The sequence below is a fragment of the Trichosurus vulpecula genome, chromosome 2 (assembly GCF_011100635.1).
Source record: "Trichosurus vulpecula isolate mTriVul1 chromosome 2, mTriVul1.pri, whole genome shotgun sequence".
Lineage (NCBI taxonomy): Eukaryota > Metazoa > Chordata > Mammalia > Diprotodontia > Phalangeridae > Trichosurus > Trichosurus vulpecula.
In genome coordinates, this window is record NC_050574.1 from 33,007,192 (window position 1) to 33,030,428 (window position 23,237).

General features: G+C 52.9%; 1 protein-coding gene across 3 annotated transcripts in view; it reads left to right on the forward strand.

Annotated features, from left to right (window-relative positions):
• The window catches only part of DVL1 (dishevelled segment polarity protein 1), a 44,677-nt gene that overhangs the window by 15,440 nt on the left and 6,000 nt on the right, over positions 1–23,237 (forward strand). Inside the window, exons 2-13 of one of the 3 annotated variants that reach the window (XM_036744994.1) lie at positions 12,122–12,191; positions 12,407–12,528; positions 13,881–13,993; positions 14,526–14,658; positions 15,305–15,398; positions 15,488–15,557; positions 16,218–16,357; positions 17,031–17,107; positions 17,215–17,282; positions 18,217–18,366; positions 20,232–20,363; positions 22,006–22,173. In XM_036744994.1, coding sequence (XP_036600889.1) covers positions 12,122–12,191; positions 12,407–12,528; positions 13,881–13,993; positions 14,526–14,658; positions 15,305–15,398; positions 15,488–15,557; positions 16,218–16,357; positions 17,031–17,107; positions 17,215–17,282; positions 18,217–18,366; positions 20,232–20,363; positions 22,006–22,173 — 1,337 coding nt within the window. The remainder of the gene's footprint in view (positions 1–12,121; positions 12,192–12,406; positions 12,529–13,880; positions 13,994–14,525; positions 14,659–15,304; positions 15,399–15,487; positions 15,558–16,217; positions 16,358–17,030; positions 17,108–17,214; positions 17,283–18,216; positions 18,367–20,231; positions 20,364–22,005; positions 22,174–23,237) is intronic. The other 2 variants (XM_036744995.1, XM_036744996.1) reach the window with 2 other exon arrangements.

The following is a 23,237-nucleotide window of genomic DNA, read 5'->3' on the forward strand; positions in this document are numbered from 1 at the left end:
TACCTCTGCCCCTGGGCGAGGCTCATCTGAGTCTTTGGCCCCAGGGGTAACAAACAGCGAAGCCCCTGCCCAGGCCTGACATGACAGTGGGTAGTAGGCCCTGAAGTCCATTTTACAGATGAGAAGACTGAGGCGAGAAGAATGTGTTTGAGGTCACAGAGTTGCTAGGGAGAATTTGAACCCAGATCTTCCTGATTCCAAGCCCTGTCCCCGGTTACTCTGTCATTGGATGTTGGCTCTGGGCTGGGGATCAGGGTTTCCTGGGTCCTCTCTTGGGGTGAGGCTGCCAGCTCTGGAATAGAGTTGGGAGGTAATGACCGGTCCCCCATCCTCTGGATCCCCAGGTGGTGAGGAAGGAGGCGTATGTGTGGGTGGGGGGGATTCCAGTCCTGCCTTGGGGGACTGGGATGGCCCAGTGCTGAGGGGCAGCGCAGTCTAGATCCCCTCATTTTGTAGTGAATGAGGCCTGGAGACACGCTCAGGATCACACGGCTTCGTCACATCCAATGCTTTGTGACCCCATTTGAGGTTTTCTTGGCAGGGACACTGGAGTGGTTTGCCGTTTCCTTGTCCAGCTCATTTTACAGATGAGGAAACTGAGGCAGACAGGGTGAAGTGACTTGCCCAGGGTCACACAGCTAGTATGTGTCTGAGGTCAGATTTGAACTCATGGCCTGGTGCAGTGACAAAGTGGCAAGATGTGAACCCAGGTGCTCTGCTTCCCAATCCAGTACAGTGCTGCCCCTTGAGGGGGCCGGGCCCTTTACCTTTTTGTCAGGGGAAGCAGTTACCCGACCATCTGCCCTGAGGCAGTCTGAGTTCCCACATGGTGCTTTGCTATTCTGGGAGGGAAATGAGCCGCAGCCCTGGCCCAGGGGGGACCAGAGTGGGCAGGAGCCCGGTCTGAGCACCCCTGGGGGCGGCAGTGCAGGCCTTCTGTTCCAGCATTCAGTGCCTGTCCCCAGGCCCCAGTGCCCAGGATTGCCACCGTCAGTGTGTGCCAGTGGGAGGGCGCAGTCCTGACCGTGGGGAGAGGGAGGGATTGTGTAAGTGAGCACAATGGCACTCACACACACTCTCCTCCGCACACGTCAACACACAGTCACAGCAGTACACGCGTGGGCAGAGACACGCCCACTCACTGCCATGACACACAAGGCTCTTTTCTCTAGGAAGCGAGTCCCTGCCCTTGGGGAGTCCTTGGCCGATCCGCGACGCCTCCCCTCCTCCCATCCAGCCTGGGCACAGGCAGGCACCAGTCCATCTTCCCAAAGGTCCTCCCCTGCTCCAGGACCTTCAGGGGCTCCCTGTCACCTCCAGATCCTTGGCATTTTCAGCTCTTGAGGCTGATTATATATCACTCCTCCTCACTGACTTCTCAGTGACTCACTTCCTGTTCCCCACTAAGGACCGAGCATCCCCCACCCCCACACCTTTGCACATGCTGTCCTCCTGAATGCCATCTCTATTCCCCTCCTCCTCTTAGAATCTGTCAGATTGACATTGCATCACTGTCCGGGCCTGCGTACGGAGCCTGGGGTCTGAGAATTTGTTTTAAAACAATTTTTTTAAAAAACACGATTTCAGCATGCCAAGTTTCCTTTGTATTGTGTATTTAAAACCATTATTCTGAGAGAGGGTCCGTGGGTGTTATGAGGCCTCTGTGCAATGGTTCAGCCCTGCTGGCTGGGAGGGGGGAAGCCCAGAACTTGGAGTCTGAGCCTGAGTTCAAGGTCTGCTTCTTTCACTTGCTACCCTCTGATGGTGGGTAAGTGCCTTACAGTTCCTTATCTTTCGCATGAATCACTTGGCCTCAGGAACGTCTGAGGTCCCTCCTAGCCCTAAATCTGTAAGGCCCAGCTCCGTTACTGCAGCCACAGGCCCTTCCTGGCCCCTCCCTGTAATTCTGAAGCGTTTAATTACCTTCGTGCATGCCCCCAACTCCCACCCCGGCAAAATGGGATTGTGGGTTTTTTTTGGGGGGGTGTCTTTGTGTGCCTGGCACATAGTAGGTGCTGAATTTCAGCTCCCTGAGTTGAATGGAGTACCCCAGGCTTTGGGGTAGAGAGGAAAATGCCTCTTTTTCTTGTTTGCAGGAAAAGAGATTTGGTTTCTGGGCCTAGCTCTCCACCCAGGTCTCTCATCCCAGGATACAGGGGCCAAGTTACACCCATGGAAAATTAAGTCTGGGCTAGGCCTTGACCCTCTAGCCTCTGGCCTCCCTCTCAGGGCTGTGGCCTCCCCTTTCCCAGGCTGGGGGATGTTTGATGGGATATTCTGTACCCCAGCCAAGTTGGGGCCCATCCCCCTCCTGAGGTTTCCCCCTGCCCCCCCACTACCACTGCCAACACTAAAAATACCCCTGGCTTCCTCCTCCTCCCTGCCCCTTCCCCCCCTGAGTCCAATTGTTCTAGACTCCCCTGGGCTTCCTGGGATGGAGAGCGAAAGCGGCTGTTTCCATGGGCTTTGGAGCCTGGCCCAGAGCAGCTTCTGGGGGGAGGATGGGGGTGGGGAGAGAGATGGCCCAGCTTTGGGGTGGTCAGCTTGCAGGGCTTGTTCAGATGGGCAGGGGTTAGGTGGACAGAACCCAGAGAACCTTTGCTGCAGCCTGGCCTCTGGTGCTCACTCAGGGAGTGACTTTCCTTGGGAGATGAGGCAACTAGGCTTGGTCATCTTTCCTCCTGTGCTAAGGCTGGGTGAGTCTCCACTTCAGAGTCACTTGTTAGATAAGAAGCTTTGGGAGGTATGGACGGGAGCCAGAGGGAAGGAGGGGGCGATGGCAGAGGGTCATGACCTTTGGGGTGTCCTGGACCCTGTGGACAGACTGGTGAAGCCCATGGACCCTTCCTCAGAATTAGATTTTTAAATACAAACGGATTACAGAGGAAACCAGTATTGCAGTTCAGTTGTTAAAATATTTTTTAAACCCAAGTTCACAGAACCTAGGTTTCTAGAGAGATTCTGCTCTGGTGCAGAGAGGTGTGGGCACAGTTCCCCTGGCACTCAAATTGGGCATCAGTGCAGACTGCTCAGCTGAATGAGTTTCTATGGCAGGTTGGTGGCTGCATTAGATCTCATGGGTTAGTGTTATAAGGGTTGCATATACTAGAGAGAGGGCAAGATAGAGAGGCAGCGTGGTGGGGCACAAAGAATATTGGGGAAAATCTTCCAAAAATAGCAGGACAAAAGAGAAAACTTTGGCATTGGAGTCCTGTGTTCTAAGCCTCAATTTCCTCGTCTGTAAACGGAGGGAGTTGGACTCTCATTATCTCTGAGACCTCCCCTTCTGGCTCTAAGTCCATGATCCCTTAACCAATGGGGACCTGCCCTGCGCCCCAGTAAACTGAGGAGGTCAGAGTCGATTAACACCTCTCAGTCTGTGCCCCTGTGTCCAGGAAAATGGGGACAGTGATAGCGCCTCCCTCACACACAGACTCAAGGGAGATGACATCCGGAAAGCGTCCTGCCGTGGTGCTCATTCGGGGAGGAGAGGTAGCCCCTGCCTGTCTGCCCGCCTCCCATGCCTTTCTGTTGGTACACTTTCAATTCTGGGAAACGTGTATTGTGCCAGCTCCAGGAGGTTCTGGGGATGCCAAGACCAAAACCAGCCCAGTCCCTGCCTGCAGGGAGTTTGCATTCTACCAGAGGGAAGTAACAGTTGTATAGAAAAATAAACACAGGCACAGTGGTATAGTAGATAGGGCCCTGAACTCGGGGTCAAGATGAACTGGGTTCAAATCCTGCCTTTGCTGCTTACTACCTGCCCAATTCATTTCATGCCTCTGGGTTTAAACCTCTCAGTTTCTCCATCTGTAAAATGGGTGTGGAGGGGGAGGTGGGCTTGGACTTGATGGTTTCTAGGAACCTTTCTAGCTTTAAATCTATGACCTTATGAGAAATGCAAAGTCTTTTTTGAGGGGCAGGGTGGGGAGGTGGGAAAGGGCGTACTGACACCTGGTAAAATCAAGAACAGCCTCTGCAGCCCCTGCAGTGAGGATTCCTAAGAGGAGAAGGTGATGGGGGGTGGGGAGAGCTCTTGTGCCCTTAGTTTGCTCATCTATAAAGTAGGAATGATATTGGCATTTACCCATGGCACAACGTTCTTGTGAAGTTCCAGTGGGGCAGTAGATGTAAGATGCTTTGTAGGCATCTGTTACCAGTAGCTAAACTTGCTTCGACTCTCCTCCATCAAGGTGAGCTGATGGAGAGCCTTAGCGGGGCGGGGGGAGCCAAAAGAGACCCCGCTGCCTGGTGAGGGGGGCAGGATGCTCTGGGATCCTCTGTCTGGTCAAGCTGGGTATGTGCGTGCGTCCATGTGTGTGTATGTGTGTGTGTGCATATGTGCGTGCACGTGTGTGTGCGTGTGTGTGTGTGCACGTGTGTGCACGTGCACTTTGCCCCCTTTTCTGGCTGGGGAATTCCCAGTGGTCAACCTTGTCCTTGGAAGTGGAGGCAGTCTGGGACATAATGGGCTGAGTGCCCTTTCTCAAATAATTCTGAGATTGGGGCATCTGTCTCGGGGCAGGGGGGTCAGTTACAATCTGTGATGAGACACTGGGGATTGAGTTACTCAGTCACATAGTCTCTGCACACTTCTTCTCCTGCCTGGCACACATTCGAGGCAGGGCGAGGAAGGACGCTGGGCTCTGGCCCTGGGCCTGGCCAGGAAGGCCCAGCTGTGACTGCCCTTCTTTGGGAGATGGGGGGAGGGGGAAGGCAAGTCCCTCATACCCACAATACTGTAGTCCTCACCTTCCCCACCCCTCCACACGCAAATTGAGGCTCCCCAGGGAGGGGATGCCCTGGAGTTTCAGGGTTCTTCCTCCTTCTAGGGGTCAAATCATGGTCAGTCAGGGCCTAGCCAGCAGGCTGCTGTGCAAGTTTGTCACTATGGGTCTGTAGGTCCATCTGTCTTTGTGTGAGTACCTCTCCTGATTTTTGCCTGGGGACTTTGCTTTGAAAGTATGGGGGGCAGGGTGAATCTTGCAGTTGGCCACATAGAGTATACTATGTTCATGCCGTGTTCAGATGCCAGCCACGGTCAAGTTCAATGTACAGGCTGCTCTCCCTCCTGGAAGAAAAGGTGAATGAGTGGGAGCAACATCTCTCCAGCGTCTATGTTATTAACAGGGAGAACAAAGTATCCCTTGGAAAGGGAGGAAATAGATTTTGAAACAGAAAAAAAATTCTCAGGAGGGAAAGGGGAATTCCCCCCCCCCCCCCCGCACATGCCAGGAGATTGAAGGGGGAACAAATGTCCTCCCAGAGGAGAAAGGGATCCCGGAATCCTTGGACCCGAGCAATCGTCATAACAGGAAGGAGTGGCAAATTAATAGAATTTTCACAGATTTGAGCAAAGCATTGGAAAAAAGAAGCATCTCATGCTGTTCTTGGGGATGTAGTGGAGAGGTGCGGGCTGTCCGCAGTTAGGTCAATTCAGTCGTGGTTGAATGGCCAGGGCCCCATTAATGGTTTGAGGTCACCTCCAAAGGAGGACTTCAGGGCATCTGGGCTAGGCCTTCTGCCGGTCATGTTTTTATCAGGGAGCCAAGAAAGGCCTTATTCAAACCCCAGCTGGCACACAGCTGGGAGGGGCAACTAATACCCAGTGTCAGGATCCAGAGATTGTTACACTGAGCGAAATCAAATAAGATGAAATGGACTTAGGATCAGTCAATCCACCAATATTTCTTAAGCCCCTATTACGTGCCAGGTAACTGTGCTATAAATGTAAAATCTTATACTCGGGTGCAAAAAGTCAGCTTCACCAAAAGCCAGATAGCTAGGTTGTTGGCCCAAAGGAGATCCGGGGGTCAGACTGTACTGGCCTGTGTTGATTCTGGCCAGTATCAATGAGTAGTGTGATTTGTGGATTTAGGAAGGTGGTTTTGGCCCTATGAAGAGATAGAGTCCAGGAATAAGGAAGTAATAGTCAACAAGCAGCCACAGATAGCTAGGCGGTGCGGTGGCTAGAGCACCAGGCTTAGAGTCAGCAAGACCTGAGTTCAAATTCGGCCTCAGAAACTAGCTGTGTGACCCTAGGCAAGTCACTTCACCTTGTTTGCCTCAGTATCCTCATCTGCCAAATGAGCTGGAGAAGGAAATGGCAAACCACTCCGGTATCTTTGCCAAGAAAACCCCAAATAGGGTCACAGACAGTCGGACATGACTGAAAGACAGAACAGCAGCATGACGAGCATTTATTAAGCATTGGGAATACAAATGCAATAGAATGGAAAACAGTCCCTGCTCTCCAGGAGCTTCCATTCAAGGAAGCAGGATTACTGGTAAAAGGAAGCTGAAAGGGGGAGGGAGACAAAGACTCTGGGTTTGGGGCCTCGGTAGAGGAAGCCCCAGGTGCAGCTGGAGAGAAATGAGCCCCTCTGCCCTCTGCCCCAGCCAGGCGACCTCTGGAACGGGGTGCTGCATTCTGGCCATCACATTCTAGGAAGGTTCCGACATGCACAGCTGGACAGTGTCCAGGGGATGGTGAGGATGCTGAAAGGTCCTACATCCATGCTCAGGAAAACTGAGGCAAACAGGTTCAGCCACTTGTTCAGGGTCACACAACTAAAAAGCATCTGAGGTCAGATTTGAACTTGGGAAGAAGATGAGTCTTCCTGACTCCAGGCCTGGTGCTTTATCCACTGCGCCACCTAGCTGTTCTCTCTTTCATTTTGCAGATGTGGAAACTCAGGCAAACAGGGTTTGCTTTTTTTTTTTTTAAATTAAAAATTTTTCAGTTATCAAGCATTTTTTTTTCTCCTCCCCACAACACATATGGCGGGGAGGGGAAGAAAAACAAAACCTTTGACTATGGATAGCCAAGCAAAGCCACTTCCCACATTGGCTGTGTCCAGAAACGCGGGGCTCCTGCATCCTGAGCCCTTTACTCTGTCAGGAGGCGGGAAACCTGCTTCCTCCTTGGTCCTCTGGAGTTGTTTGTGGTGGGCCACTGCATTGCTCAGAGTTCATCAGTCTTGGATTAGTCTTGTTCTGCTTGGCCCCAGATGTCCCGAGCAGTGGGTAGAAGGTACAAGGAGGCCATGGTGCATTGGGAGACGGTAGAGGAATATTCCTTTTATATATGGCTTGGACTACGTAGCCCCAAAGGTGCCTTCCTGCCCTGAGAATCAACACCCGTCAGGGGAGGGATCATTCAGTGAGGATCCAAGAAGGAAGCGCCAATTAGTGGTGGTTAGAGATGCCGTGGGCTCATGAACCCTGCTGAGCGGCCATGGCCCAGCTGTTGGTCCACGCAACAGTAGCAACAAAAGGCCCAGCCGCCTTCCAGGGAAGTGAGCCCAGGTATGATGGAGAGACCCTTCCAAGACTTGTCCAACTTGTCTGGTGATCTCCATAGACACAGATGATACTGCCAGCACCCCACAGGATTAGGAAGTTGAGAGAAGAAAACCCAAGACTCTGGGGACACAGGTGGTATTATCATCACTGCTCATGTCAAAGGCGGGGGGTCAGAACAGAAAAGGCAGATTTGGAAAGCGAGCAGTCGGTTAAGAAGACCAGGTCTGGGATTTGTATCTGTGAGTCACGGCTTTTGGCCAGGGATGGAGCATGTGATGCCTGGGGAGGACGGGTACAAACTGTATTGACCTGGAGTCTGGCAATTCTCATCCAGAGATCTTACCTGGAAAGGAACGTCATGCTTAGACGTATCCTCCAAGCTCACTAATGATGGTGGGAATGGCCAGCATGCACACATTCATTCATTCATTTATTTTATTTCCATCTATAGATGGACATCTACATATATACACACACCCCTGTATGTCTACACACACGCCTGTCTATCTACACACACACCCCTGTATGTCTACACACACACACCTGTATGTCTACACACACACCCCTGTATGTCTACACACACACACCTATGTATCTATACAATTTTAAGGTTTTTAAAGCTCTTTACAAATATCTCATTTTATCCTCACAACAACCTTGGGAGGTGGATGCTATGATTATCCCCACTTTACAGATGAAGAAACTGAGGCAGACAGAGTGAAGTGACTTGCCCAGGGTCACACAGCTGGTAAGAGTCTGAGGCTGTTGTGAGAACCAAATGAGATATTTGTGAGGTGCTTGGCCTAGTGCCCCTCATTTTATGGGTTAACATAGCCAGTTAAGTATCAGAAGCAGGCTTCAGACTCATCTTCTTGTCTCTCAGCTCAGCTTTCCATCCCCTGGACCGTCTAGCAAGTGGAGGAAGGTCTCTAGTGGTATGCCACAGAGATCTGTCCTTGGCCCTGTGCTGTTAAGCTTTTTACCAGAGACTTGGACAGAGGCACAGACTGCAGATTTTATCAAATTGGCAGATGGTGCAAAGCTGAGTGGACGACCAAGACTCACATCCCTGAGCCAGGCACTAGAAAGATTCCAGCAGGCTAGAACATGGGGCCAATATGAAATATAATAGGTAGTCATAGAAATTATACTTGAGTTAGGAAAAAAAATCAGCTTTACAAGGAAAAGATTTTATTTGCATGTAAACTCTTTGAGGACGTGGGGACTGTTTGATTTTTCTCTTTGTGTGTCCATTCTTGTTTTGTTTCTGTCCTTCACACTCAAAGAGGACCATGACATGAGGGAGGTGATGCCGTGACATGCAAGTTCTGAGGAGTTAGTGTTGTCCCAGCCTCACCCTCTGCTCTGGAGCCATCTGGGTCCAGTGGCCGGACGCAGATCAGGACGACTAGAGATGGCCCCAGATGCAGTGGGAGACCTTGGCCTTTTGAAGGGGAAGTCTTTCCCAGGTCTTGGTTTGACCGAGGCAAAACCCATTCCACGGTTAAGGCTCAGTATGAAAATAATTGAAAGCATGGGTATAAGTTGATATTTTCTTAAGAGGTTAAGAAGCTTCCATCCAACATGGTGAATTGTTGTCGTTCAGTCATTTCAGTCGTGTCCGACTCTCTGTGACCCCGTTTGGGGTTTTCTCAGCAGAGATACTGGGGTGCTTTGCCATATTCTTCTTCTCTAGCTCATTTTCCAGAAGAGGAAACAGGCAGAGTTAAGTGACTCGCCCAACGTCACACAGCTAGAAGGGTCTGAGGCTGGATTTGAACTCAGAAGGATGAATCTTCCTGACTCCAGGCCCAGAGCTCTATGCGCTGTGACACCACCTAGCTGTCCCCAGCACAGTAACTACCTAGCATGTAATTTCAATGCTCTGAAAATCCCTGTTGAGTAAATGAATGAATGAAGATGGGGGAGTTGTTGCCAGATACTAGTTTGTTTGAAAAAGATCTGAGGATTTTAGTAGCAGCTAAAAAAAAAGTGTATTCCCTTCTTGGCTGTCATATGAGAGAGGTATGATGTTCAGGTCTAGGAAAGCCATGATCGCACGCCATTTTAGGAAGGGCATTGACAAAATGGGGAACACCCAGAGCAGGACACCCAGGGTGAGGAAGGGCCCTGACTCCATGTCAGTGCTGAATGGGTTGAAAGACCTGGAGATGAGAAGGCTTGGGTTGGGGGAGGAGAATGGCCGTCAGCTGTCTTCAGGTATTGGCTGGCCTCTCCCATGGAAGGATTAGGCTGGTTTTACTTACCCCCAGAGGGTAGGACCAGAAATATTGGAGGGAGGCTACAGAGAGGTCAGGAAAATCTTCTGAGGAGTTAGTGCTGTCCCAGACTGGAACAGGCTGCCTCAGGAGGTGGTGAGCTCCCCGTCCTCTGAGGGCTTCAAGCGGAGGATGGGTTGTATCTCCAGCCAACAAGCTTCATTAAGCACCTCCCCTGTGCCAAGTGCCATGCTAGGGACTGGACAAATGAAGACCAAAAGGAAAATGAAATGTCATTTTAAGAGGCAGTGGTATTGGAGGATCAGAAGAAGCCTCATGGAGGGGGTGAGAGAAGGAAGTGAAGGATCCCAGAAGGCAGAGGAGAGGAAGGTGTGCATTCCAGGCATGGGCTGCGAAATGGAGAGTCATGGGTGAGGAGTGAGGAGAAAGCCAAGTTATATTAACAAACATTTATTAAACACCTACTGTATACCAGGCATGGTGCTGGGGGGATACAAAGAGCGGGGGATACAAAGAAAGGCAACAGACAGTTCCTACCCTCCTAGTCCAATGGGGGAGATGCCATGGAACCTATGGACAGACAAGATAGATGAGGATAAACTGAAAATGTTTGCCAGAGGGCGTGGGGGAGGGAGGTTGGTAAAGGCTTCCTTTAGAAGGGAGGATTTGGGGTAAGACTTGGAGGCGGCCAGGGGAGGCAGAGCTGGGAGATGGAGGGTCTTGTTTGCAGAAGAGCCAGGAAGCCAGGGTCACATGGGAGGGCAGGGGAGGACCACAAAGGAAGTAATCAGCTTATGAAGGACTTTGAATGCCAGATAGACTTTTCTGTTGGGTCCTGGAGGCACTAGGGAGCCATGGGAGGTTTTTGAGTAGAGGAGTGACATGGTCAGACCTGGGCTGGAGGAAAATCACTTTGACAGGGAAGTAAGTTTGTCTGGACTCTAGTGTGTGAAGAAGAGGAGTGTGTATGAAGGCAGCTGGCCCCAAGGTGAGAAGAGTGGGCAGCGCCAGGCTGAGGAGTCTGTCTTTGACCATGGAGGTAATAGGGAGCCACGGAAGAGTCATGGTGAAGTCCATATTTTAGGAAATTAATTTTGGCAGCCACAAGGAGGATGGACTGGAAGGCTGGGAGACCAGAGAGAAGGTCATTGTGATAGTCTCTGCAAAGGGTCATGAGGGCTTGGACTGGGGGAGTGGAGTGAAGGGGACACTTGAGAGAGTGGCCAGATCTATATGCACAAGACTTGACAACTGATTGAATGTGGGGGCAGAGGGAAGGGAAGCAGTCAGACCTTCAAACCTGGGAGACTAGAAGGATGGTGTTGCCCTCGACAGAAATAAGGAGGTGTGGAAGAAGAGAGGAGGGTTTGGGGAAAAGAGAGTGAGCTGTTTTTGGATGAGGTGAGTTTGAAGTGCCAATGGTATATCCAGCTGGAAGTGGCTGATAGGGAGGTGCTGATGTGGGGCTAGAGGGAGATTGGGGCTGAACGTAGCATGGATCTGGGAATCATCTGTATGGGAGGGACAGCTGAACCCTTGGGAGACAAGGAGGTCACCGAGACAGAGAGAGATAGAGACAGAGAGTGAGGGAGAGAGACAAGGAGACAGTGACAGGGGGAGGGGGAGAGAGAGGGAGGGAGGGAGGGGGAGAGAGAGAGGAGGGGAGGGAGGGAGAGAGAGACAAGAAGACAGTGACAGAGGGACAGAGGGAAGGAGGCATGCCAGAGCAGAGGGTAAGCTGTGCTGCAGAAGGGAATGCAGAGAGGGCAGGAAGGATGAGGATGTAGAGGAGGCCGCTGGCTGTTCCCCAGGCTCTGGCTGAGGTCTTGATGGGGCCAGATGTCTCTGATGTTCTTCCGCCTTGGAGATCCTACATCCTGTGTGTCCTCTGTCCCTTGCTTGGTCTCTATCTCTTGGTCTCTTTTCCTGCTTCTTCCCTGATAGATGAGGAGCTGAGAGGTGTGTGTGTGTGATTGAAAGGGGATCATTCTAGCATGAGGGAGCCTCATTTGGGGGAGAGGGCTGAACTCCCCAAGCAGGATAGAGAAGGGGAGTAACCACTGAACAGCCCTGGAGCAGGGTGGGTTAGGACAGGGAAGGCCTTACCTGTTCTTGGCTGTAGCAGCATGATCTGCCAGTATTTATTGAGCACCTACTGTGTGCCAGGCACTGTGCTAAGCATGAGGGATACAAAGAAAGGCAACAGACAGTCCCCTCCTCTACAGACTACTGGAGGAGACAATGTGCAAACAGATAGGTCTAAACCCCCTCTATCCAGGATGGACTGGAAATCTATCTTCCAGGGAAGACCCTGGAATTCAGAGGGATTGGGAAAGACTTCCTGTAGAAGGCAGTATTTTGCTGGGACATGAAGGAAGCTGAGGGTCCCAGAAGGCAGAAGTGGGAAAGAAGAGGGCTGGAGGGTGGCCAGAGAAAATGCCCAGGGCTGGAGGCCAGCAGCCACCTTTGGGCTGAGAGAAGCTGCCCCTTGTGATTGGGGCTAGGGGCCCCAAGGCCAGGCCTCTGGGTGCTTAGATGGCTGCTTCCTCTGTCTCACCAGTTCCTTTACTTCTCAGGGTGGTGAAGGAAGAGATTTCTGATGACAATGCCAAGCTGCCCTGTTTTAATGGAAGAGTGGTCTCCTGGGTGAGTGGAGCCCCCAGGGCTGGGGGGGAAGGAGCAGGAGTGACCCTGGGCACCTTGCAGCAGGGGTTGGCATCCCGAGGCATATGGGGCTGTGTTAAGGTGTCCTGGATTGAGGGGAGGGGTGGTTGTTTCTGATTTTGTACCAGGGGTTGCATAATCAGGAGCTTGGGGCTGGGATGGGCTTTTGGGGGCCTGAGTGTCTTGTTCCTCTGCAGCTGGTCCTGGCGGAGAATTCCCACTCTGATGCTGGATCTCAGTGCACCGAGAGCCACACAGACCTGCCCCCGCCCATTGAACGGACCGGGGGCATCGGGGACTCCCGGCCACCCTCCTTTCAGTAAGGGCTCCCTCATTCTCTTAGGGGTTTAGGGCAGGTAGGTGATGGGGCCGTGATGAGGGGATGGCCATAGCTGGGGGAAGGCTGGGGGGTTCTGTCAAGTGAGACACTCTCTAAGCCTCCCTGGGTTTGAATCTGCAGCCCTGACTATACCTGGCTTCTGACAAACCTTTGATATTGGAATTAAATTGCATCTGTAAATAGGAGGATAGAAAAGGACCCACCAAGCCAGGAGGTCGTCTTTGGGGGGAGGCATGCCTGTGGGATCCTGCCCAGAGGAGTCCTGGGGGGACTTAGAGAACCCCCTCACCCTACCTTCAGTTCAGTTCTACAAACAAGGCCTCACCTTAGGAAAGGCCAGACCTCAAACCTCAAATACCACTCCCCCCCACCCCATGCTGGTGACATTATCAGAACATACTGAGGATCTCATCAGAGGTGGGGTGATCAGTCCTTTGCCTCAGGGCACCAGATTTGGAGGGTGCTCAAAACACTTGGAGCCCTTCAGCAGTTTAGAAACCGCTGAGCTCAGCTCCTGGTTAGCAAGAAGAGTCAGTTATGATAGGAAGCTGCCAGATGGCAAGTCACCTTCCATCCCAAGGTCTCATTCCCTGCTCTTCCCAAACTGGGGGAAAGTTTCATGCAACAGAATTCCCTGGTTTAGGCTCCGCCTCTCCCCCCCTCCCCTTATTCTCTTGGGCTGGTGTTTCCTGATGCAGGCCTGCCCCTCTGGAGTGCAGGGGAAGGGTTAAGCCCTGCCCCTGAATTAACAGCTGACCAGAGGCCTTGGGTACCTGGATCTCAGATACTGGTCTACGCTGCCATCTGCTGGCCAGGCCAGGAGCTCCATGCTCTTTCCCATTTCATAGGCTCATAGATATGGAGCCCGAGAGGCCTTGGAGACCATTGGCTTCATTTTACGGATGAGGAAACTGAGACCTTGAGCATTCACAGTGTCTTGCCCAGGTGTCAGAGCTGGGATTTGAACTCAGTTCTTTTGGCTCCAAACTGAGCAAGTCAGTAAATAAGCATTTATCGAGTGCCTACTACATGCTAGGCACTGTGCTAAATGCGTGCTGGGGATTGGAAGAAAGGCAACAAAATAGTCCCTGCCCTCAAGGAGTTTATAGTCTCCTGGGGAGATGACATGCAAATAGCTGGGTACGGATGAGATACAGACGGGATAGACGGGGAGTGTCCTGCCTCCCAAGGCTTTCCTTGTGCTGGTTAATTTGGTCGTAGCTGTTCCGTGAAAGGAGGAGGGCCAGGCCCCAGAAGTCCTTCCTGCCTCCAGGGTAGGCTGGGGGCTCTGACATGGACAGTCTGTGACGTTCCTCTGGGCCTCCCCACAGCCCCAACGCTGCCAGCAGCCGAGACGGGCTGGACAATGAGACGGGCACGGAATCTGTGGTCAGCCACCGGCGGGACCGGCACCGGCGGCGGAACCGGGAGGGCCACGAAGACGGTAAGAGCTGGGGATCCTTCACTTTCCTCTCTGCCTCACTGGCCTGGTCCTTCCAGGAGGGAGCTCTCAGCCTCCTCTGGGACTAACTTGGCTTTCGAGGGTCCTCCCACTGGGCAGCACCGTGCCTAGCTCTGAGATGCTGTATGACCCTGGCCAAAGGAGGTCACAAGATCATAGAGCGAGAGCTAGGTAGAGTCCACTGAGTGCAACTGTCCCGTTTTATAGATGAGAAAACTGAGTCCCAGAGAGATGAGGTGATTTGTCCAGGGTCTTCAGGGTAGCTGCTTGGAAGACTAAGCTTTGCTCCTTGGAGGAGCTTCCTCTGTTGGCAGCAAGGCCACTACCCTCTTCGGGGTTCCGTAGCAGGCCCCCCTCCAAGCCCTCCGAGTAAGGGGGTTATATGGGTGGCTGGCGGGGTTAGTTGGGCAGGTCTTACTGTGGTTGAGCCGCCATCAAAAGGAAGCTCCCCAGGGGCAGGCCGCTGACATCAGCCTGTGTTCCCTCCCTGACCCTGCTGTATCTGCTCCCGTAGCCCCTCGAATCAATGGGCACCCAAAGCTGGAGCGTCGCCGTGAGCCCGGCACCTTTGACAGTGCTTCCACCGTGCTGAGCAGTGAGCTGGAGTCCAGCAGCTTTATTGACTCGGAGGATGAAGACACCAGCAGGTGGGGACCACCAGGGGCATTCATAGGCTTGTGACACCCAAAGGTTGGCTTTAGGCTGCATAGATCTGGGACTGGAGGGGACCTTTGCATCCTGGACGAATGAAAGGATTCAAAGTCTGGGTTGGAGTGGAAATAATTCTAGGTCTAAGTCAGGGGGTGGTAAGGAGGGAGGGTGTACCTCAACTCAGGGTGGAGCCAGGGGATATCCACTGAAATCCTGGGATCCCCGGCTAAGGGTAGGGCTAGGGGATGTTCACTGAGATGTTGGGGTGCCCAGCTCAGGGTGGGCCTAGGATATACTCACTGAGATGTTGGGGTGCTCAGCTGAGGGTGGCCCTAGGACATACTCACTAAGATGTTGGGATGCCCAGCTCATGGTTGTCCTAGGATATACTTACTGAGATGTTGGGGTGCCCAGCTCAGGTGGGGCTAGGACATATTCACTGAGATGTTGGGGTGCCCAGCTTGGGTGGGGCTAGGACATACTCACTGAGATGTTGGGGTGCCAAGCTGAGGGTGGCCCTAGGACATACTGGGATGTTGAGGTGCCCGTCTCAGGGTAGGTCTAGGACATACTCACTGAGATGTTGGGGTGCCCAGATCAAGCGGGTCTAGGACATACTCACTGAGATATTGGGGTCTCCAGGCTGAGCAGCTCCACTGAGCAGAGCACATCATCCCGGCTCATTCGGAAACACAAACGCCGGAGGAGAAAACAGAGGATGCGCCAGATTGACCGGGTATGGAGATCAAGAAGTCTGGGGCCGAGGGGGATGGCCAAGTTGGGGCTGTGCGGTCCAGCTTATTGTCCTTCTTTCTGTTCCCACAGTCCTCCTCATTCAGCAGCATCACGGACTCTACCATGTCTCTGAACATCATCACGGTCACGCTCAACATGGGTAAGGCACGATGGACCCCATTACCCTCTCTCCTGATAGCTTGGGACTCAGCCAGCCTGTTCCCTTGGGTGGCACCACCCTTCCCTGCCCAGCCGTCCTTGGGAAGGGCACATGGTCAGCTCTCACCCCCTTGAGTCTGAAACAAGCCCACAGGCTTCCATTCCCAGGGCTCCTGTCCCAGGCAGCCAGACGTGATTTAATGGAATGAAGCAGAAACCATAAAGTTCCCCATGTTGGTCTTCAAAGGTGGGGCTCCTTGTTTTCTAAGGGATGCCTCTGGGGCCTTTCACCTCCTGATGTGGCTTCTCCTCTGTTGTCTTCACCCCTTTGGGCCTTACCTCTCGTCTCTGGACTCTGCCCTCCTTTGCCCAAAGCTGTCCTCTTCTTCCCCCAATACTGAGGCAGTGGCTTTGGGTTTCCCCTTGCTTGGCTTAAGGAGGCAGCTAGGAGTCCCTTTCTCATGTCCCGAGGCTCTGGGACACCAGACAACCCTGCTCTCCCCAAACCATTTCCAGATCCTTCCCTGGACAACATCGAGACCCACCATTTCTCCCAAGCAGTCAGAGTTCCATTGCAGAGACCAGGTTGGGGAGACCTGGGCCGAGGCTGGGCTGGGTGGCCCCTGCTCAGCCCCTGCTTCCTCCTTCTCCTTTCCTCCAGAGAAATACAACTTCTTGGGCATCAGCATCGTTGGGCAGAGTAATGACCGGGGAGATGGCGGCATCTACATTGGCTCAATCATGAAGGGTGGAGCAGTGGCTGCTGATGGCCGAATCGAGCCTGGGGACATGCTGCTGCAGGTAAGACCCCCAGGCCCCTGGCACACCTTGCTCTCTCCCACTCCCTGCCCAAGCTTACTGCTGTGCTGCAGCCATCTGGGGTGCTGACCTGGCCTAGGAAGTAGTGTCAGTGGAACGTCTCTGGGCTGTCCTTCTCCTCATGGGCCACCATGACTCAGCGTCCACATCAATTAGTCAGCAGGCATTTGTTGAGTGTGTACTGTGGGCCAGGCACCACACCAAGGGCTGATGCATGAATACAATCTATGCTTTCAAGGGACTTACAGTCTAATGGGGGAAGACAAGTAGCAAACTACTTGGAACATACAAGCTCTAGTATGTAAGTGGAGGGAGGCTGCCTCAGAAAGGCCTCTGGCAGAAGGTGGGATCTGAGCTGAGTCTTGAAGGAAGCCTGGAGGTGGAGATGAGGAGGGGGTGCCTTCCAGGCCCAGGGAATGGCTGAGGACTAGACCACTTTTAGAACCTCATCATGCAGATGCTACCAGTGCCAGGGACAGTGGAGGACACAGAGGGGGAAGTGACTTGGCCAATGTCAACGGGCTAATAACCGTGGGAGAGCCAGGATTTGGGGGGAAGCAGCCTGGATTGTCCTAGTCATGGTGAGGGAGCCTGCCTGCCTGCCTTGCTCCCCTGGCTCTTCCCTGCCCCATCCCACCCCACTTTCTACTCCCAGGTGAATGATGTCAATTTTGAGAACATGAGTAATGATGACGCTGTGCGGGTCCTGAGAGAAATCGTCTCCAAGCCAGGGTGAGTGGTTGGGGGCATCCTGGACCAGGAGGAAGGGTGCTACAGTGTGAGGGGTCTAGAGCGAGACTCTGGAGGGATGACCGGGGCCCTGTCTCCCTCCCCTTCAGACCCATCAGCCTCACGGTGGCCAAGTGCTGGGACCCTACGCCCAGGAGCTACTTCACCATCCCCCGGGGTAAGCGATGCCTTTCTAGATACTGTCTCTTCCTCCTCCTCTTCTTCCATTGGAGGTCAGGCTGCAGGGGCATTGCTCTGGGCAACACGCTGGACCTTCCGCAGCCCCAGCGGTCCCGGCCCAGCTCTCCCTCCTCAGATTCTGCTTCTGGTTGACTCTTACTTCCCTCCTTGGCCCCTTCCCACTGCCCTTCCCTCAGACCCAAATCCAACTCTCCTCCTGCCATAAGCTGGGGGCCAGACAGAGCTGCAGCCCTTCTCAGGGAAAAGCCAGTGTCCTCCCCTCAGAGGAGTCTCAGGGCTGAGGGACAGAGTCAGGGAGCCATCGGAGGCAGCGTGGGTAGGGGTGGGGCCACTAAACAAGGAAGACTTCCTGGAGGAGGTGATGTTTTAGGAGTTGAGGGGAATCTGGGAAGCGGGCTAAGAGCAATGTGGAAGGATGGGCTCAGGCTGTGCTGAGGGGGCCTTGAATGCCAGGCTCAGGAGTTCAGATTCAGGCTGTTGAGCAGGGGAGCAACAGGGAGGAAAGGGTATGAGAAGATCCTTGTGAGCGCCCTGGGATTGATCATGGCCTAATTTTTTCTCTATCGCCCCTTTCCCATCTTTCCTGTCTCTTTCCCCCCATTCCCATCTACCTGTCTATGTCTGTCTGTCCTGTGCATCTTTCCCCTGCCCGCCTCACCCCCTCATCTCTCTGGTGTCTGCCCTACTCCTCCAACCCTCTGTGTCTCTCTGCTTCTCACCCCTCACCTGTCCCTCTTGCACCCGCTCACCTGTCAATCACCCTGTTTGCCTCTCTCACCCATCTATCCCTGTCTTACTCCCCATATGTCCGTCTGTCCGTCCATCTCCCCTCTTCCCCCCATCTGTCTGTCTGTGCGTCTGTGTGTCCCTCTCTCCCTTCTTCCTCCCTGGCCTGGGGGGCACCATCACAGCTGACCCGGTACGGCCCATCGACCCTGCCGCGTGGCTGTCGCACACGGCGGCGCTGACGGGAACGTTCCCTCGCTACGGTACGAGCCCCTCCATGAGCACCATCACATCCACCAGCTCCTCACTAACAAGCTCTATTCCTGACGCAGAAAGTAAGTGGCGGCTCACACGCCCCGTGGGGCGGAGCCGGGCCTGGAGCGAGCGAGCGAGCCGGGCCCACGGTGCCGACTGACTTGTGCGCACGGGCTCGCGCGCCTGCCTGCACACACACACCTGCTGACACACACACGTGTGCTCACAGACTCACCCACCTGCCTGCACACACACCTGCAAACCCACGTGTATATGGGCTCACACACATGCGTGTGTGCACACAGGCTCACACGTCTGCCAACACGCATGTGTATACATGGGCTTGCAACCTGCTGACAATCACATGTATGGACATGGGCTCACACACATGCGCATGTACACACACGCTCACACACCTGCCACATGCACATGTGTATGTGGGCTCGCAACCTGCTGACCCACACATGTATGCACCTGGGCTTGCACACATGCCTGCACATATACATGTGCACACAGGCTTGCGCACCTGGCTCTACATACATGTGTGTGAATACACAGGCTCACATACTTACACGTGCACCAAGGCTTGCATATGTGTGCCCAGGATCACACACCCTTCCCACACACATGTGCACACAGGATCATACATGTCTTCCCACAATAGGATCACACATGCCTTTCCACACATGTGTGCACATAGGATAACACACCTTCCCACACATTGTGAACCCAGGATCATACATGCCTTTCTACACACATGATCACACAAGCCTTCCTGCACAGGTGTACACACAGGACCACACATCTTCCTGCACACACATGTACACATAGGATCACACATGCCTTCCTACACACACATGTGCACATTTGCACAGCAGTTCCATGGACATTCATGCATCTGGTCTGACACGCAAGCTTGCCCTGTCCCCAGAAGCCTGTGTGCTTGGGTTTCCATGGAGATGCTCGTGTGTTTGTTGGGGGGACCAGAGTTTGATCTCTGAGGTTCCTGCTGTCACCCCAATCCAGCTGGGTCTGAAGAAGTCAGGGCAGAGGCTGCGGCCAGGAGGTGGGGGATGTGCAGGAATAAGGCAGGCACTGGGGATGCCAGGCCTGAGGGCCTGGAGCAAGGGTGAGGAACCTGTAGCCTTGAGGCCGCACCACATGTAGCCCTCTAGGTCCTCGAGTGTGCCCCTTTGGCTGAGGACCTAAGGGCCACATGTGGACTTGAGGCTTCAGGTTGCCCACCCTTGGCCCAGAGGGTGCAGGGCAGAGGGACTTCCCCATCCCTCCTTTCCCCCGCCACTAACAGGACTAACCTGACCAAAGCTAGCTCATAGAGGGAGGTAGGCCTGAAGCCCAAGGGCCCCAGGGATCCTGGGGGTGGCGAAGGAGAGCCTGTGTGGACAAGGGACTTCATCCTGTTCCCTGAAGGGCCTTGTCTAAGAAGGGGGTGGAGGTGGACAGTGGCCCCACCTCTGGATAGGGCTGGAGCTCATGCATATGGCAGGCATTCACACCCAGGCTGGTCTCTGAGAATCACTCAGTGTCTACATGCGCAGCTTCTGGGCTGGAGAACCTGAGTCCCCGCCACCTGGTCCAGCAGTTCCCAAGGCACCCCTTCCCCTTTGTCCCCAAAGACTGAGATCCAGCTGTGCCCATCCACAGGGAGCTTTCCACCTTCTGGCTGGGGAAGAGTGTGGGATTAGTAGTTCATTCACACTGGCTCAGCCCAAACCCCAGCTCCATTTGTGAGCGGGGGGTGGGTGAGAGTGGCTGGATGTTTCTGGGAAGACCTGGAATTGGTGGTCATAACAGAGATGCCAACCTGTTTGGGTGCAGCTGGTGAGGGGCCGGTGACCACCCTGGGAAGGTAGGACAGGAAGAAGGGGCTTCCCCACATGGCCCATCCAGACTGAGGAACGAAGGGGATATGTCTCCCTTTCAGAACTTGAGGAGTCTCCCCTGACTGTGAAGAGTGACATGGGGGCCATCGTGAAAGTTATGCAGCTTCCGGACTCAGGTCTTGAGATTCGGGACCGGATGTGGCTGAAAATCACTATCTCAAATGCAGTCATCGGTGAGCCATCTCTCCTCTGGGGCCCAGGGGAAATTGGACCTGGCTGTGGGGAAGAGAAGGGGAAAAATCCATCTTTCACCCTGGGGGGATTGGAATCCTGAGAGTGGTGGGGCAGGTGGGGAGAAATCATATGAGCAAACCTGAGGTCAATGCACATTTATTAAGCACCTACAAAGTAATTTCCAGGGGAGTCTCTGAATTGGCTTCCTTCCTGTAGAAATGGCCCTTGAGCTAAGTTTTTTTTTTTAATTATTTACTATTTTATTTTTCTCCAGTCACATGTAAACACAATTTTAACATTCGTTTTTTAAGAACTTTGAGTTCCAAATTCTCTCCTTTCCTTCCTCCCCACCCCACCTCATTGAGAAGGCAAGCAATTCCTTATAGGTTATACATGTGTAGTCAAGCAAAACATTTCCATAATAGTCACGTTGTAAAAGAAAACAGACTAAAAAAAAAATAAAACTCGAGAAAAATAAAGAAAGTAAAAAAAGTATGCTTCAGTCTACATTCAGACACCGTCCATTCTTTCTCTGGGGATGGACAGCATTTTTCATCCTAAGTCCTTCAGAGTTGCCTTGGTTCGTTGTATTGCTGAGAATAGCTAAGTCATTCACAGCCTGTCGTCTCCACTTTGTACGTAGTACGTTTCGCTTTGCATCAGTTCATGTAAGTCTTTCCAGGTTTCTCTGAGAGCACAATAGTATTCTGTCGCAATTATGTTTGAGCTGAGCTTTAAAAGAGATCTAGGAATTCTTTGAGGTAGAGGTGAGGAGGGAGGGCATTCTAGGCACGGGGACCAGACTGGACAGAGGCGTGAAGAGAGGAGATAGAAGGATGAATATGGGGAACAGCGAATACACCACTCTAACCGTATTGTAGAGTCTGTGGCAAGTGGGGAGGTGTCAGGGTGAGGGGAATCACATGCCATTACCCTGTGCAGGTAGCTGTAGACTTTGTGAAGGGGTTTGAAATACCAGAGGACTTGGATTTTTAGCCTGGGGGCAAGAGGGAGCCATTAGAATGAGTCTCGGTCAAAGCTATGCTTTAGGAAAAGCCCTTTGGCCTCTGAGAGGAGGCTGGAGGCGGAAAGGCCGGTTAGGAGGCTGTGGCAGTAGTCCAGGGGAGACACATGGAGAGTTTGAATTTGGGTGATGTCTCTGCCAATGGAGTGAAAGGAATGGCTACAAGATTGCGGATATCGAACCCAAGAAGGTTTGGCAGCGTTGGAGTGTACGTTCACACTTAGAGTCAAGAACAACCGGGTCCCCCAGGCACTTGGTTCCAGGACGGAGGCCAGCTGGGCCCTACTCTGGTGCAGAGGAGAGAGGACCACATTGCAGGCAAGAGGCCTGGGTCTGATCTCCGGCTCTGACACTGCGGTGCAACCCTGAGAAAGTCACCCTGCATTTCTGTGCCTCAGTTTTCTCATCTGTAAAATGAAGATAATAAGCATGCACTACCTTCATCATGGCTCCAAGGGATGGGGTGCTGTGGAAATGGGAATTATTATTGCTACTGTTACTTTATCATTAGTACCCATCCAGCAGTCTCACTCCTCTCTCTGCTGCCTTTCCGTAAGACCTGACCTTCTGCTGGAAGGGTGGCGGGAGTCCTATCAGACCCTCCTTCCCTCTTACAGGGGCAGATGTAGTGGATTGGCTTTATACCCACGTGGAGGGCTTCAAAGACCGGCGGGAGGCCCGCAAGTACGCCAGCAGCATGCTGAAACACGGCTACCTGAGACATACTGTGAACAAGATCACTTTCTCCGAGCAGTGTTACTATGTCTTCGGTGACCTGTGTAGCAGTAAGCACCGGCCAGGGCGTAGGGAGGGTGGGGGTGGGTGGGGCGGCATTGGGAGAAACTGTGGGCAATGAGAAGTGCTCAGGAAGACCTGAATCTGGCCTCAGAGACTTCCTATCTGGGGGGACCCTGGGCTAGGCTCAAGTGAATGCTCTCCGCCTGTTTCCCCATTTGTAAACTGGAGTTCTGGGCCTGGAGTTGGGAAGACCTGAATTCAAATTTAGACTCAGATACTTGCTAGGTGTGTCACCCTGGGCAGGTTTTGCAGTCTCTACCTGCCTCAGTCTGCTCATCCCTAAAATAGAGGTAATTAATAGCACTTTGCTCCCAGGGTTGTGTGAGGATCAAATGAAATATTTGTAAAGTGCTTCATAAACCTTAAAGCGCTAGGTAAATGCTAGCTGTAATAATAATCATATTGTTGTCTTCTTTTTCTCCTCCTCTTCTTCCTCTTCTTCTTCCTCTTCTTCCTCTTCTTCCTCCTCCTCTTCCTCCTCCTCCTCTTCTTCCTCCTCCTCCTCCTCTTCCTCTTCCTCTTCCTCTTCCTCTTCCTCTTCTTCTTGTTCTTGTTCTTCTTGTTCTTGTTCTTCTTCTTCTTCTTCTTGTTCTTCTTCTTCTTGTTCTTCTTGTTCTTGTTCTTCTTCTTCTTGTTCTTCTTCTTGTTCTTCTTCTTGTTCTTGTTCTTGTTCTTGTTCTTCTTCTTCTTCTTCTTCTTCTTCTTCTTCTTCTTCTTCTTCTTCTCCTTCTTCTTCTTTCTATTATTATTACTGGGGAGAGATGACCTTATGGCATCTTTCTCAGAAGGCCCCTAGTCTCGGGTTGGAGACGAGGGCCCTGGCAATGACCTGCCCTTGAGATCTGATGGGAGGAGAGCTGGGACTCCCTGAGTGGCAGCAGCTCTGGACAGAGCCACCCACCGTGAAATGTAGCGCCGGCCAGCCCTTACCGGTCGGCTCTTGCAGAGAAGGAGACAGAGGCTTGGGTGGGCCACAGTGGTCCCTGGTCATACTGCAAATAGGAGAGCTGGAGCTGGACCCAGTGGTCCAGAGCCCCATCTAAGGGTTCTT